The sequence below is a fragment of the Euprymna scolopes genome, chromosome 32 (assembly GCF_053919585.1).
Source record: "Euprymna scolopes isolate OS-2025 chromosome 32, ASM5391958v1, whole genome shotgun sequence".
Taxonomy (NCBI): Eukaryota; Metazoa; Mollusca; class Cephalopoda; order Sepiida; family Sepiolidae; genus Euprymna; species Euprymna scolopes.
The window spans coordinates 64,471,340-64,489,164 of NC_136513.1; the positions used below are offsets into that span (position 1 = coordinate 64,471,340).

At 37.1% G+C, this 17,825-nt stretch overlaps 1 protein-coding gene across 6 annotated transcripts in view; it reads left to right on the plus strand.

Moving 5' to 3' along the window:
* Positions 1-17,825, plus strand: part of LOC145256392 (echinoderm microtubule-associated protein-like 6) — a 902,875-nt gene that overhangs the window by 347,087 nt on the left and 537,963 nt on the right. For all 6 annotated transcript variants that reach the window (XM_080115242.1, XM_080115245.1, XM_080115243.1 and 3 more), the window contains one exon: positions 15,866-16,122. In XM_080115242.1, the coding sequence (XP_079971368.1) occupies positions 15,866-16,122 (257 nt within the window). The remainder of the gene's footprint in view (positions 1-15,865; positions 16,123-17,825) is intronic.

The window sequence follows — 17,825 nt, forward strand, 5'->3', positions numbered from 1 at the left end:
AGATTTTCCCAAATCTCAGTACCGTGTATATCAAATTTCGAGTCTGTAGACTGAAAATTGACAGAGTTATTATGTAGGGAAATGTACACAGACACACACACACACACATTCACTTTTATATATACAGTGATGATCATATTTATTGGCACGGTAAAATAAAAGTTAAATTTTGTCTAATAAATTCTAAAAAAGGGATTAAATTAAAGAAAATAACAAAGTATATTATGTATTTTTAACTGGCCTTTCCGATGCAGCAATCGGATTTTAGAAAAAATAAATAACAAAGGAACAACAAACATAATTGCAAAAAACCCTTGTTCAAAATTATTGGCACGATTTATTTAATAATCAATTGTATAGCCTTTGGCCTTGATTACCTTCCTCAGTCGCTTTTCATAGTTTACAACCAAGTTGTTGCACTCTTCAGTAGTAATTTTAGCCCACTCTTCCTGGCAATAATCCTCCAATTGAATAAGATTCTTAGGCTTCCTTTGCATTACCCTCAATTTTAATGTTCTCCATAAATTTTCAATTGGATTAAGGTCTGGGCTTTGTGATGGCCACTCCAAAACATTAATATGATTGTCCTCAAGCCATTTCTTAGTCAGTTTAGCCGAATGCTTTGGGTCATTATCTTGCATGAACCACCAACGACGACCAAGTGAGAGCTCTTTAGCAGAGTCTTTCAGGTTTTCATCCAATATTTTAACATAATCTTCCTTTTTTATGCTACCTGTGACCTTAACAAGTCGCCCTGGTCCAGAGGCAGCAAAGGATCCCCAAAACATCAAACTGCCTCCACCGTGCTTCACTGTGGGTATGGTGTTCTTAGGCAGGAAAGCTTCGCCAGATTTTCTGTAAATATAAGACACTTTATTATGGCCAAATAACTCTATTTTCGTTTCGTCAGTCCATAGAACACGTTTCCAGAATGCAACATCTTTATCAATATGACGTTTTGCAAAGGCTAGCCTTGCTTTCAGGTGCATAGGCTTCAATAAGGGAGTCTTTCTCGGACGACATGCTTTTAAACCAGCTCTCTTCAAAACTCTACCAACTGTATGTTGAGATACATTCACTCCAGAGGTGCTCTGTTCATCAACAATCTCCCCAACAGAGATCCTTGGGTTTTGTTTTACTTGTCGAACAATTTTCCGTTCATCTCTTGGGGAAAGAATCCTTTTTCTCCCTCTACCCTCTAAACTCATAACGTGGCCTTGCGATTTGAACTTGTTTATTATGGCTCTAACAGTGGATTTGGGAAGGTTTAGCTTCTTTGAAATCTTATCATAGCCCTCCCCATTGGTATGGCATGCTACAACAAGCTTCCTGACGTCTTCGCTGTGTTCCTTAGTTTTAACCATGGCGATTGAAAATTATAATTTAGTCACTTATAATAGTTTAAATAAATCGCTATCTAAAAATTATCTGAAAAAAATTATTCACTGAATTAGCGTTAAACAAGCATAATATGGCTATAAAAAAGTTCAGAAAGCACGTAAACCGGAAATTGATTGATATTATACTGATACTAAAAGAAAAACAAAGCCGTGCCAATAATTTTGAACAAGGGTTTTTTGCAATTATGTTTGTTGTTCCTTTGTTATTTATTTTTTCTAAAATCCGATTGCTGCATCGGAAAGGCCAGTTAAAAATACATAATATACTTTGTTATTTTCTTTAATTTAATCCCTTTTTTAGAATTTATTAGACAAAATTTAACTTTTATTTTACCGTGCCAATAAATATGATCATCACTGTATATATATATATATTCTGCTTAGTTATACCTAATGACCAAAAGAAAGAATCAGTCTACAATCATAATATTTATTTTTTAATTCAGCAAATGCCTACATTTTTCTTGAATATTTTATGCATGTTTCACAACCAATTACCAAAAATATTGTCTCTCGTTTATTCGCTTGCTCTTCATAGACAATCAAACGTTTAGGTTGATGCAAAAACAATATCGTTTTCTCACATATGTTCCTTTTATTTATGATTTCTGAATTAATTCATTGATTCATTGATAGCCATATTATATGTCGTTTTGAAGCGCATGTTTTGCTCTATCGAATCGTGTTATTTGTTCCCATTCTCAATCTCTTTATCAATTTTTTTTTTTTTTGCAGGCTTTTTGACAGCACCGGCAAAATTCAAATCTGCATGATTTTCTTGTTTCAGTTCAAACTAGGCCGAAAAGCTGCCAAGACAGCTCATGATATCAATGATGTGTTTGGCCCAGGAACCACTAACAAACATGCAGCACAATGGTAGTTCAAGAAATTTCGCAATGGTGATGAGTGCCTCGAAGATGAACAGGGTCGTGGTTGGCGGACTGCAGTTGATAACAAACATTTGAAAGCCATAATTGAGCAACATGAGAAGTTGCTATTGAACTCGAGGTTGACCACTCAACAGTCGTTCACCATTTAAAGCAAATAGAGAAGTCAAAAAAGTTGGATAAATGGGTGCCGCATGAATTGAATGATAATCAAAAAAATCGTTGTTTTGAGGTGTTTTCTACACTCCTTCTGTACAACAAAAATTACCTATTTCTCGAGTGGATTGTGACGTGTGATGAGAAGTGGTTCCTCTATGATAACCAGCAACATTTCACGCAGTGGTTGGATGCTGGAGAAGCTCCACAACACACCCTGAAACCGAAATTGCACCAAAAAAAGGTTCTGGCAACTTTTTGGTGGTTGGCGGCCGGTCTCATTGATCACAGCTTCTTGAATCTGGGTGAAACGATTATGGCGGAGAAGTACTGCTGACAAATTGATGAAATGCACCAGAAGCTCCAACATATGTGGCCGAGATTGGTCAATATGAAGGGACCAATTCTCTTCCACGACAACACTCTCAACTGACCCTACAGAAGCTGAAAGAATTGGGCTATGAGACTCTGCCTCATCCGCCATATTCACTAGACCTCTCACCCACCAATTATCACCTTTTCAAGCATCTGAACAACTTCTTGCATGAAAATGAATAGAAGGAGTTATGATCTTCTGAAGTTGAACATAAAAAAATGACATTATTTTTTGTACCAACCTAATACAAATGATAGTATTCCAAAATAAAATATAAGAAGAAAGTAAACCCCCGCCAAATTATTTAAAAAATGACAGAAACTCAAAAAAAAAAAAAGACCACGTGTGGAAAATCTGAGATCCAAAAATCATCATTTTTATTTCAGAGGTGGATAAAACAAAATTTGAAAATGCTTATTTATAAAATATTATTGGACCTAAAATTAAAGAATAATAATCATGAACAGTTTAATATCATTGAATGGAACTACCATATGAACTACCATATGGAACTACCATATGAACTACCATATGGAACTACCATATGAACTACCATATGGAACTACCATATGAACTACCATATGAACTACCATATGGAACTACCATATGGAACTACCATATGGAACTACCATATGAACTACCATATGAAACTACCATATGGAACTACCATATGAACTACCATATGGAACTACCATATGAACTACCATATGGAACTACCATATGGAACTACCATATGGAACTACCATATGAACTACCATATGGAACTACCATATGGAACTACCATATGGAACTACCATATGAACTACCATATGGAACTACCATATGGAACTACCATATGAACTACCATATGAAACTACCATATGAACTACCATATGGAACTACCATATGGAACTACCATATGAACTACCATATGGAACTACCATATGAACTACCATATGAAACTACCATATGAACTACCATATGGAACTACCATATGAACTACCATATGAACTACCATGCAACATTTCGTCGATGGGACAGAGGCTGAAGCTTAGATGCCAGTTCAGGTTTGCGACTCTCTTTTGAACCTTGTCAAGGAGCGAGAGACTAGTAGCAGATGCACCAGCCCAGATGTGGCAGCAATACTCCATACATGGGCGAATGGTGAAATCACTTTTTTCTTCACCCTATTCCCTCTGCTTCACTTTTTGTTATCAAGTAAGATCTATGACTTATAGTTTCATGGCCAACGACTCTTTATCTGAGAGTCCATCTTTCAAACTCCTTGGCCTAACGTTCACAGGAAACATGAGTTGGAACAATTACATTGAAGGCATTGCCAGGGCCGCTGCAAGAAAGGTGGGCTCTCTCTACCGTGTTAGAAAACTACTAACACCCGAAAGTATCCTGTACCTCTATAAGACCACCATTCGCCCATGTATGGAGTATTGCTGCCACATCTGGTCTGGTGCATCTGCTACTAGTCTCTCGCTCCTTGACAAGGTTCAAAAGAGAGTCGCAAACCTGATAGGCCCTGAACTGGCATCTAAGCTTCAGCCTCTGTCCCATCGACGAAATGTTGCATCCCTCTGCCTTTTCTACAAGTATTTTAGTGGTGAATGCTCTGACGAACTGCAATCACTTGTGCGCCCACGACGTGAGCACCCTCGACAAACCCGACAGGCTGCTAAATCCCACCCCCACACTGTAGAGATCCCTAGATGTAAAAGATCTTTTTACTCCAATAGTTTCTTCCCCAGAACCGCTAGACTCTGGAATTTCATTCCAGGTCCCTGCTTCCCCAACAGTACTGACGTGCAGAAGTTCAAGTGTAACGTGAACCGACACCTTGCTGCCCAAATCCCTACATATTACCCCAGTAGTTGTTGCCCCTGATAGTAGCTCCCTACACCAAAGTGGCAATGTGCCTTGTTTGGGGTGAAAATGTAATAAAAAAAAAAAAAAAAATATGGAACTACCATATGGAACTACCATATGGAACTACCAACCACTTTGAAAGCTTACAAAACATGTGTTAGACATATTTTAGCTATCCACATAATGACTGTAACCTCAACCCCAGTCTGAGGGCATTATATACATATTTCTTATTGAAAATCAGTTTACTGTCATGTAAAAGGCTTATCCATTGTTATTTATACATTAAAAGTACTTAAAACCCCTTTACAATTTATGATTTAATGAAGTGATTTGACCCAATATATGGTACTTAACATAAATATGAAATATATATAGACTATATTTATAGACTATATTTGAATGAACAGTCATTCAAATTCATAGTCGCATTGTTTAACAGTATTAGGAATTTCTGCATTGATCTCTTTGTTTATACATTTTATTTTGGTACATTCGCCAAATTAAAAAGAAATAAAAATTGATTGTGAACTGATTCTTATCTTTTGTCATTGGGATGCATATATGTTTTGAGGTTGGAAACATATCTTCATTGAGCTTGTTATTTAAAACAATTATAAAAGATATTATAAAATAACTTAATAGCTTAAAATGTATATAAAAGAAATATGTAAAATATATTTATTTCAAATATAAGTTTTTATAACATAGTTTTTCCAATAACTTGATAGTATAAGACTAGAGTTGTAATAAAAATATTTTATTATTATCAGAGGTGCTGACTGCTCTGTCTTTTCAAATAGCACGTTTCCTCTCACATTCTTCAATGTGCAGATTAATCAATCATGGTCCTTTTGTGGCTTGCAGTATCTGTTTTGAGCTAGGTTTTCTCACAAGTTGGAATACATACTGTTTGAGGGACGAACCGTTTCTATTCTCCTCCCATGCTTCTTAATATATATAATTTAGTAGAATGCGAATTTATAACATATTCATTATTATGCTATGAACATGTTCTGAAAAGTTCACAAACAACAATATTTTCAAGGACAAATAGAATTCCATAGAATTTTGCTTCTACCATTTTTTCCTTTTTAGACTTTGTCCAAAAACTTCGGACATTTTCCTTTTCCTTTCATTTCTCCTCACCATTTGTGTTTGCAGATTTTTTACTTTGGAGAGTAACTGCATTTCTGAGTTACTGGTACTTCCTTGTTTGGAGGTTGTATATGAAAAGTGTCATATAGCACTTCCATTGTTAGCTCTTGGTTTCTGACTGTTTCTATGTATCGGGGTCTCAGTATGTTTTTTGTGGAAAAAAGTCTGCCTTTTTATAATGTAATTCTTCTTGAGATTGTACCTTCTTCCCAAAAACTCTCCCCTGCCTGATAATTTTTGAAGAAAACTTTATCCCCGTCATTGTAAGTCTTGTACCTTACATTATCCTTGATACTTTTTTTTACTTTTTCTCTTGGGATTAACCGGTCGAACACCGAATGTACCTTCCTGGCAAACATAATTTCAGCTGGGATTAGCATTTGTATTTGTATTTGTCTAGTATTGAAATTAAAGTTTTCCTTTTCACTGCCGAATACCGTTAAATGTTCATGCAAAAAAAAGAAGTTTTCCTTCTTCAGCTTGCAATGCAAAAAAAAGACAATCCTTTTTCTCTTCCAGTTTCGACATTCGTAGAAAATCCATCTTTCTTTCTTCCCACTGACACACGAATTAACCGTATGTTTGAACCACCCCCAGTGAACAATTTTCCCAGCTTTTCTATCCTATCTAGGAAAAAAAAGGAAGAGACAGGAAAAAAAAGATAGCTTCTCCCATCATGCCCTGCCTTCCCAAGATTCCCTTCGTATATATAAATGAGCTAGCCATCCTTTCCTTCTTCTTTCCCAAAGAGCGATGCAGATACGCGCGGTATGTTTTTTTTTTGTTTTTTTTCTTTCTAACCATATACCCCACACGCACCCCCCTGATCTTTGAGATCAATAAGACACTTCATAATCCTTCATCCAAGCAGGCCTCGTCCTCTCACGTTGAGGCCTCTGGGGGACAACTTCTTGGGGGTTGACATTTTCAGGTTCACTACAGACATTCTCGTCCAGTTGTAAAGAACCACAATGTGGGGCTAACTCGAATTGGGGTGCATCGTTAGCTTCTTGGTGGATCTCGACTTCCTCCTCTTCACTGCCATGAGTGCGCAATGGCAGGGTTACACAACGCAGGTCTAGGATATACCGGGGAACGCCATTCGTTGTTCTTCAATTGCGTTCCCGTTCTGACCCCCCTCCCCCAGCGAGTGGTACATTTTGCATTATGGGGCTTCACCCATACCTCCTCACCCCCTTTAATAGTAGCTTCTTCACCCTCAGTTCCTACTGTTTTGTTGCACGGATGCCACCACTTATATGCGAAGATGGCTCTATGAGGCACCGTGGTCTCATCTTGTCTGGTTTTCGGTGAGATGTTGTACCAAAACACCGCCTCCATGGGTGAAATGTTGCTTTTTTCCACAGCAGCCTTGATGGTGCGATGATTCCTCTCCACTATCCCATTGCCACTCGGCCGATATGCTGCCTTAAAAATTGCCTTACTCTCCACTTATCACACACCTCTTTAAAGGCTCCTGACTGGAAAGCGGGGCCATTGTCCATTAACAGTTCCTCAACTGGCCCTCTCTCCAAAAATATTTCTTCGATGACCCCTCCGATTGCCCATGCAGCTTCTGCCCTGATCTCTCTCCATATGGCAAACTTCCCCGGTCCACAGTCGACCATCGGCAGATACAGCTTATGGCGATAATGGGTCACATCAATGGCCAATCACTTCCAGTCCTCTGCAATGTGTAACTCTCCTGCTTCATGTCTGGATGGTTCGGGGTCTATCGATTGGCACTTCTGACAGTGCTCCACTACCTCCCTGACCTCCTTCTCGGTGGTTTCCGGGTAAACCTCATTTGACAGGAATAACATCCATTCCCGACCAAAGTGATGCATTTCTTGTAACTTTTTAACTTCATCCCCTGCACAGCATACTGAGGAAACCTCCTTTCTCTCTTGCAGCCAGGCTTTTTTTACCCATGTCATCGAATCCGCCTTGTTCTTTCTGATGAGATCAGCACTACAAATACCTTCAATTGGAATTCCGCTATCAAATCTGCAAGTTCTCCAAGCCTGCGCTTGATCAGCATTTCTGCAGCACCTTTGGTCCTAACTCTCTTATTGCCAGTCACTGCCGACCTGATTCATGAAACTACTGTTGTGAATCGGATTTGATTTCAATAGTTTTCAATCCTCACTTCAGGGCCAGATTGATTCCTTTCATAGCGGCCTCCAGTTTGGCTACTTTGATATGGGAATAGTCGTTTTTCTTTCTTAGCCACACCGCATCTTCCACAGCTACACCTCCCATCTCTAATACGACACACAATGCCAGACTGCTGGCATCGCACCAAATCACTCCCGTGTCTCCGCCGCTAATGTACCATTCCCCCTTTATTGCATCTTCTTTCATCGCTCTCGCGATGATTTCTTGTCGCATGTTCATGACCTCCTTCGTCACACGGCCCTCCCAGCCATCGGTGCCCGTTTGTCGTTTAATAATGCTGCACGCTATCCTGAGACAGCCGGCGATTGAATAGTGTCCCACCAGTCTCCTGCAAACCGAGAAGAGTTCTCATTTTGTCAGGTCCGATTTCGGGTATTGCATTCCCTCATCTAAAGACAAGGTTTTCTTTGCCATCTCGGCATAGTTTCAACCCCAATGCCGCTCCTCCATCCAGGGACTCCGCCAGTTTTGCAGTCAACCCATACCTCGCGACATGGCCTCTCATTTTCTCCGCTGTCACCTCTGCTTCCTCCACGAGAATGTCGTCAATGTACGAACTAGTGGCCTTGTCCACTGTACAGTCTTTACTCAGCACCGTTTTCAGTACGGCAGTCATAATTTTGGGGGCTGAGCTCAGCCTAAAGCCTAACCTTGTCAGGCAATACATCTTCCCCTTGTACCGGACCAATTAATGTTTCCAGAGTTTTTCATCTACATGGATCTGGAGATAAGCCGACTTCAGGTCGACAATCTTAGTGGCCTGGTCCATCCTCCTCCATTTCCTCATCACCTCTTCGCATACATCAACCCCCTTTCCAGTGTGGCAGGCTACGCATCTGTTTAATTCTCTGAAATCCAGTACAGATCTAACTTTGTTCTTTGTGGGTTAAACAAACGCCAGTAATGGTAGCACTCCTTTTTCTTCCCCTGTCCACGGTTTCAGAATTCTCTCTTCTATCCACCTCTCCACTTTTCTTATGTCTCCTTGCAGTGTTTTCTCGTAGCAGCTTACTTTGTTTCGTAGTTCCGGAGGCCCAGAAATCCATTTCCATTCCACCGTCCACCTCTCGCCATCGAACCTCGCCAGGAAATCCTCATCCTCAATGCAGCAAGCTCCGGTTTTTGCGTTCTAATATTTCTATCACCTTACACTCCTGCTATTCCTACTGCGCCGAGGTGTCTGAAAGTTACTTCTCACTGCGCCGAGGTGTCTGAAAGTTACCTCTCAATGTAGAGCCCCCCCCCCCATTGGTTGATCGCACTTACACCTAAAGCCACATCAGCATCACCAACCAGATGATCCAATACCAGGGCTCGTAGTCCAATAGGCACACCTTGCACTAGTAATTCCACTGTTGTCTCTCCCAGGCATTTCACCTCCCTGCCATCCACGGTCTTAATACTCCTGGCTCCGCTCCATGATTTAGCGACATTCTTCGTTACCAATGTCATGGTGCAGCCTGAGTCAACAAGGGCCATGGCTCTTTTCCCATTGACTACGGTAACTGAGGCAATGTTTCGTTGTGTGCCATTTCCACATAGAAGGGGGAACCATTGGCGCAATGGCTCCCCTTCACTCGTTTCCCTGGTCCCGTGTAGCGACGCAATAGTGTCTAATGTGCCCCACTCGTCCACATCGGTAGCAGGTGACTCCCGGTCCTGGCTCTTTGCAATCCTTGAGCAGGTAAGGACCCTGGCAGGTTTCCCTTCCTGTCACCTCACTGCCTGTCTCTTGTCATTCAAGTGGGGCCTCATGCACTTATTTCCACTCACAGCTGCAGCCACGATTGGGCCCTTGACATTCTTGACTAGGACTCTGGCGTGGACCAAGAGATCGTCCACTTCCATCGTATTGATCTCAGTGATTCTCTGCATGTTTGCGAAGATTTCTTCTGGGAAGCCATTAACTAGGTATTGCTATACCGTCATCTCCAGGCTCCTCCCCACGTAACCAGCCAATCCTGCCAGTCTCCTGATCTCCGCAGCAAAGACGTCAACAGATTCGCCAGTCCACCTCAAACTTGCAAGCTGCCGAGTGCTTGAAATGGACTCTCGGCGAAAGCCAATTTCAGTCTTTGCTCCACTGAGGCAAGGTCTCCCTTATCTTCATCGCGCATCTGCTGGTAAATAGTGAGGGCTTCCCCCTCTAAGTAGAACGGCAGTAGGGTGACCACATCTTCGATTTTTTTGCAACCTTGCCACCATCTTTAATTTTTCCAGCCATTTAATTAGGTCACCCTCCCCAGTGAAGGGTCTCAACATCTGAGTTGAGAGCCTCCAGTCAGCCATGTTAACCTGTTTGATATGCCGAAATAGCTTCTAGTATTGAAATTAAAGTTTTCCTTTTAACTGCCGAATACTGTTAAATGTTCTTGCAAAAAAAGAGGTTTTTCCTCTTCAGCTTGCAACAAAAAAGACAATCCTTTTTCTCTTCCAGTTTCGACGTTCGTAGAAAGTCCGTCTTTCTTTTTTCCCACTGATATGCGAATTAACCGTACGTTCGAACCACATCCAGTGAGCAATTTTCCCAGCTTTTATATTCTATCTAAAAAAAAAAAAAAAAGGAAGAGACAGGAAAAAAAAAATAGCTTCTCCCATCATACACTGCCTTCTCAAGATGCCCTTCGTGTATATAAATGAGCTAGCTATCCTTTCTTTCTTCTTTCCCAAAGAGCGATGCAGATAGACCCGGTACGTTTTTAATTTTTTTTTTTTTCTAACCATATACCCCACAATTTGGTGTTACCCTATATATTGCTAAGAAATTTTGAATGCTTTTTTCTTCCGTGTCAATATTATTATTCTTTTTTAAAGCTCATTTAAAAGTATCGACAAATCTTTTTGTTTGTCCGTTTGATCGAGGGTTAAAAGTTGGTGTTGTAATGTGTTCAATGGCCAGTGCCTCACAGCAGTGGTTGAATTCTTGACCTGTGAACATAGTGCCATTATCACTAACAATTGTTTTCGGAACTCCGAACTGACTAAATACCTCATCCAGCGCTTTTATTGTGTTTGCCGCAGGAGAGTATTTGTATTTAAAAATTTCTGGTCATTTTGACATATTATCTACGATTACTAGGTAATAATATCGCTTCAGAGATCCTGCGTAATCGATATAGATGCGTGTCCAGGGTACATCTGTTTTAGGCCAAGGTTGCGTCCGTATGGGGGAGATCTTGCTGCTAGTTGGCAACCTTTACATAATTTCACCATTTTCTCAATGCTCTGATCCATTCCAGGCCAGTATATGAATCCTCTCATTAGGGCCTTCATTCTGGAGATTCCAGGATGTCCCATGTGGAATTCTTTTAGGATTTTCTTTTGTAAATACTTGCGGTATTAACACTGTCTGCGTACATCAGAGTTTCATCACACAGAAAATGGAAACACTTTTAATCCTTTTCTATTTTTTCGTCTTGTCCCACTTGTTTTTTTTATCGTGTTAATATATTTTCTTCTGTTTTCTTTATTTCCTCAAGTGTAACAGGAAGTTCCCTAACAGTATTTAGTAATATATCTGTTAGTTCATTTTCTTCTTTTAGTGCTGCTATAACAGTTTTTTCAAATTCAGTTTTACTGGGGATCAATCTCAACAAACCATCTGCATGTGCAATTTTACTAGATGCTAGGTGTTTCATTTTGAAATTGTAATTGAGCAAAATAATACTCCATCTCTGTAATCTATTTGCTGTATGAGTATGAATCCCTTTTTTTGAACCAAAAAACGATAGTAATGGTTTATGGTCCGTTTCCAAGACCAAAGATCTTCCATAAATGAATCTATGAAACTTTCTCATGGCATACACAATCACCAAACCCTCTTTTTCGATCTGATTGTACTTTCTTTCAGCAGGTAATAAAACCCTTGAGGTGTGAGAAATTGGTTTAGTAGATCCATCTTCCATTCTGTGTAGAAGCACCAATCCTAAACTGTATTCGCTTGCATCTGCCGCTACAATTAAATCCTTTTTTGGATCGTAAAGTGCTCACATTCTTTTGTCCAGAGCCATTTTTTATTCTTCTTCAATAATTCATTTAATGGTGTTCTTAGTTCGTGCATATTTGGGACATAAGAATTATAGTAGTTTGCTAGACCCAAGAATGATTGTAACTTCACTACATTGTCTGGTTTCTAGGCATGTCTCTAATTGCTTCTGTCCTATTTGGGTTAGGTCTTCTACCTTTCCAATCAATTATTTGTCCTAAATATTCAATCTTTTCCATACCAAAATTACATTTTTCAAGAGCCACTTTAAATCCGTAGTATTCTATTATCTCGAATACCTTCCGAATATGGTTTTTATGTTCTTCAACATTTTTGCTTCTTATCAAAATGTCGTCTAAATAAGCCATTGCAAAATCCAAGCCTGCTAGCATGGCATCCATAATTTGTTGGAATAAATTTGGTGCTACTCTGAACCCAAACGGCAATCATTTTAGGGAAAATAATTCTTTATGAGTATTCATTGTCAGGTATTTAGAAAAATCTTCATGGACTTTGACCTGCAAATATGCTTCTGGTCAGTCAATTTTTGTGAAAATTTTTCCCCATTTAACTTAGAAAATATTTCTACAGGGGTAGGGAGTGGATAGTTATGATCCTTTAAGCAATCATTCAGTCCCATCGAAAAATTTCCACATACCCTGATTTTTTTTCTTTTTATTTTTCACATAAACTGTGGGTGATGCCCATTCAGAGTAGTCCACTTTTTTTATTACTTCGATTTCTTTGAGTCTATTTAATTCTTCCTCGATTGTTTCTAATGCCAAATACAGAGCCTTCCTTTTGGGTCTGAAAACCAGTTTTGCTTCATCTTTCAGTTCAAATTTCACTTCTGTTTTAGTGCAGCAACCCAGACCTTCCGAAAATACATTTTAAAAATCCTTCTTCAAATCCATAACAGATCTTCCTGGCCGTTTGGGACTTTCAGATTCTGTCACATTTACTCTTTTGCAAAATGAGTTCATTGGTTTCTCCCATAAATTGAAAAGTATCATCAAATCTATACCGAACAGATTAGAATTTTTTCCAGGTATCACATAGCATTTTAGTTTTTAACGTCTTTTCATTCAGAGTCACATTGGTATAAAATTCACCCTTAAATTTTAATCTATTTCCAGACATTCCTCTGGCAATTTTCTTTGTGTTTTGCAGCTTTGGAGAACCAATTTTCTTCCATGTTGTTTCATCAATTAAGGATATGTCACTTCCAGTATCCAAAAGACAGTTTACTTTCCGGCCATTGATTCTAACTTCAATATATTTCCTTTTTTTTACCATACATGGACTCTTTTTTAGAATCAATGATCTTTATTTCAGGCTTACAATATTTCTCCTTTTTGCATACTGTTGACTTGTGTCCTTTACGCCCGCACTTATAGCATATTTTGCTTTTGAAGTAGCACTCTTTTGTGAAGTGATTCTTTCCTCCACACGTCTTACAGTATTTTTTACATAGTGGTCACCTTGCTTTACCCTTTGTATTTTGTCAACAGTTTTCTTTTCGATACTAGTATTATCTTGTTTTAAATTTTACAGTTTCTGGCATTCCTCAGTAACTTTCTGTAAGGTTATTTCTATGTATTGATTCATAATGGATAATATCCTAGAACGAATCTCTTTATCCTTCGGGGATGTTAACCCTTGCACAAATATCAAGCATTTAAACATGTCCTCTTTTAGGCATTTCAACTTAAATAACTCGCATTGGGCATTTACTCTCCCAGCATAGGCGATAAAGTCTTTTTCATCTTGTTTCAAAATATTTAAACACCTATAACGAGTATAAAATAAGCTATCCCGTTCCCCGAAAATGTTCGATAAAATTTCTATAGTCTCTTTAAAAGAAATATCTTTGGGTTTCCTTGGGAGTATAAAATTGGTATACTTGGTATTTTCATGGGAACCTAGTTTTTGCAACAGTAAAATAATTTTTTCTTCATCCGACCAGGCCTGACATCGTTTGGAAAAAATATTTTCGTATCTATGATAATATGCTGGAAACATTAAACCATTAGTTAGTTCATATAAAAATTCTGTCAGCGAATTTGCAATTCCTTCTGGAGTGAATCGACAATCCTTTTTTTCTTCTTGTTTCATTAATATTGTTTTTAATACTTCATTTTGTTTTAACTGTTCTTTTTGTAAAAATTCCATCTGGCTTTGTTGAGCTGCCAGTGCTAATTGTATCGTTTTTGTAAACTCGGCTAATTGTTTCATGTTGAAGATTTTTTTTAAACATAGTAATAAAACAAAAGGTTAACAGTAACTGCACAAAGCATTAAATAAATTCACTGAATAGTTTTTTTTTAAAACCACAAAAAAAAACCATTCTTTTGTAGACAAGGTTTTTGGAGGGGATTACACACACGAAATTGACACCGAACCAACAGCATACAAACGTTCCTTTCTGCCGTATTTTTTTTCTTATGAAACAAAAAAAATTTGAAATGGACAACTTTAAAAAATTGTTCTTTTCAATGCTTCGTGAAATGTCAATTTCTCTTCTTTTTTTTCAGTAGGACTGTAACAGACTGAATTTAAAAAATATATAACTTACTTTTTGTGTCTGTCTTAGCTTTTTTTTTCAGTAGTTGAATTTTTCTGTGCAGAATTTTTTCTCTTCATTTTCCAATATGTTTTTGGCTTAAAGTTTCATTTTTGTGAATTTGAATCCTGTCGCCATTTGTTATATCCTTACTTTAAATAAGAATACAGCAAGAAACACGGGGTTATGGGTGAAAGACAAAGAGGTTTATTTACAAGGGAATATATGTGACATAAGAGTTAGTCGACATCTTTTCTTATTCTCTTCCTGTCTTTTTTTCCTTCTCTGTCAGTCACGTGAGAGGGTCAATATATCTATAGTTCATTTCATCTATGAAGGGATGTTAGGTTATTCCATTACATCAGATATGAACAAATTATTTCTAAATATGTACCAAGTTGCTTTATATGTGTTCTAGGTTTTGACTTGAACTAGCTGATTACTACATTTGTTCTAGAACCTCGTAACAACCATGGTAAAATCAGCAATCATGTTAATAAATATGATTTTTGTACAAAAAACAAAAATCCAATACTAAAATCTTTATAGTTTTTGCCCATGTTACAATACTTTTAGACTATGTACTAAAAAAAAAAAGAAGACTTTTTTTCATACAAACAGGTACACTTTATAAATGGAAAAAAATTTGCTAAAATCTGTATAGTTTTCAATTTACCAATTTTATTATGATGAGTCCTGCTCTGTATTATCAAATGCTACAATTTTTATTTTTTGTGGCAAAAGTAATGAAACACGTAACTTATACAAACGACCATGCCTCCATCTATCCTGTCACCTCATGGAATTGAGAAAGGGAAGAGAAAAGAAAAACTTTTGTCTATATACGATTTATTAATATACATATAGCAATAAGTTGAATACGAGGGCAATGATTGCTGTGAAAAGGAAAAGGGGTAAAGCACAGAACAGTCTTCTTTTTTGGAGAGTTGAGAGAATTAGAGACAGTGAGAACGGTCGGTGAAGAGAAGATTACAGTTGAGAGTTGGCAAGGAGGAGTTTGGATGAATTATTATTATTATTATTATTATTATTATTATTATTATTATTATTATTATTATTATTTTAACTCTTAATTTAATTGACATATTCAGTCCATTTTTAAAAAATTGCTAAAATCTTTATATTTTTAGCTTGCTAACTTTATTTAATTTGAATAACATTATCAGCCAACATCCGAATGACAATGCAAAAAAATATGCATTTCAAGCAATTACTTTACTAAAATATATGATTGCATATGAGTGAAAATTTTTATACTGATGCTTTCTTTTTTTTACATTCCAGAGATCTCTCCGAAGTTGTTCATATCAAAGTTTGTAAAGAAGTCCTTCATGAGATGAAATACTCACCATGTGGGAAATTTCTTGCAGTTGCTTCCAATGCAAATTTTGTTGACATCTATGCAACTGAACAGCATTACAAGAAGGTTGGTGTCTGTTCTGGAAATTCCAGCTTCATCACCCACATTGACTGGTCCATAGACAGCAAATTTCTGCAGACAAATAGTGGTGCGGCCGAGAGACTTTTTTACCGAATGCCTAGTAAGGAACATTTTTTAGAAGCATTTGTGCATCACAATAAGATACTCTGTTTGTCAAGATTACAAATAACATTTTCAAATACATGCATTCATCTTTATCTGTTGTTGTTGAAATTTTTATGAGAAGGAAAATACTATTTTATAGGATTACATTTGTTTATAAATAAAGTAATTTTTCTCATTATTTTAAGATCAGCAATTAGAAGAGTAATAGAATATTGTGTAGAAAATTTGAATTTGAATAATGAGTAAAATATAAATTAAATCTAAATTAAAATGAAAAATAAATGAAAATGATCAAACGTTTGTATTATTTTATAACCCAAAACGAGCATCGTCAGATCAACATGCATATGGGTAATTTTTGTAAATGAAATATTCTTTCAAAATATGAAGTCAATCATTTAAATGACTCACTTATTTTCAGGAAAAATTAAATGCATTGTATTTGATTTAATTTAATGTTAGCATAGCTCAAATTTTTACACATACTGGTTGAAGGTTAGTATTTTATCAGTCAAAATAATGTGGATTTTTTATTAGTAGCTCTATCTATATGCCAGATCTAGTACTTATTGAGTGATATAAGTCTGCTGTCAGTGTCAGGATGGTGAAGTGATATATGAAAGAAAATAGACAAATGAAGATCACATTTAAATTAAAAATCTTCACATATCTATATTTTTTAATCGTTAACCTATGAATCAATATTTTCTGTTAAATATAACCAGCATGGTAAAAAGTCTTTGATAATTTCAAGAAGTACCTGTCTTTTTCCAAAAGAAAATAAGCTAAAAGTATACTGTAAAACAAGAAATACAAATTTAGAACACGTGCCATACAGACAATAACAGGAGAGCAGTAAATTAATTAAAATTTATTTTTACATGATAGAGTTTGTTAATTTAAATATTAATATTATTATCTATATATTAATACGATAGCGGGTGTGATAGGCATCTCTACCTCAGAAACGGGCGAGAATCTCTCGGCAGTAAGCTGAAAGACAGAAAAAACAAAGAAAAAAAAGAGGCCCAAGATGGCGGCTGTTGTCTTTTAAAGCCTCCGGTTACGCGTAGATCTCTAGCAATCTTGTGTGGTATATGCAAATTAGGTGTGGCCGAAACATTATAAAAGACGAGTCACTGGGAGAAGTGAGAGAAGCATTTAAGACATGCAAATAGAGAACGTCAACGTGTATTTCGTGTTGTGAACAACAAACTCTACTCGACTCAACTTGTGACTAGCGAACCTCTGCTGATGTTTTAGTAAAAAAGTTTTGTTGCTTTGCATTAGACAAAAACTTCCGATACACCGGCAAATTTCATTGATTGAGATTTAATTCTGGAATACACATTAATTAAAGAATACACATTTACGAACGCTCCAGGTGGCATTCGATTAGGCTGTTCTCACCACTATATTTGTTTTTAATTCTATAAAATTTAGGGTTGTATCTTTCTGGTGAATGCAAAAGTTGTTAAGAAATAATTGATTTTAAGTTATTCCATAGTAAAAAACGATAACACAAATCTATCGGCTGGCAGACACTATAAGTTTTGTAATTCAAAATATTTGGGACAAAAATTGAGCAGTTATTTGCTTTTTTTTCATTGTTTATTTTTTTTACATTTTTTATTGTTTGAGAGAGAGAGAAACGCTGATGTTTTCGTTAATTAAAATATTATTTCTACTACTACTACT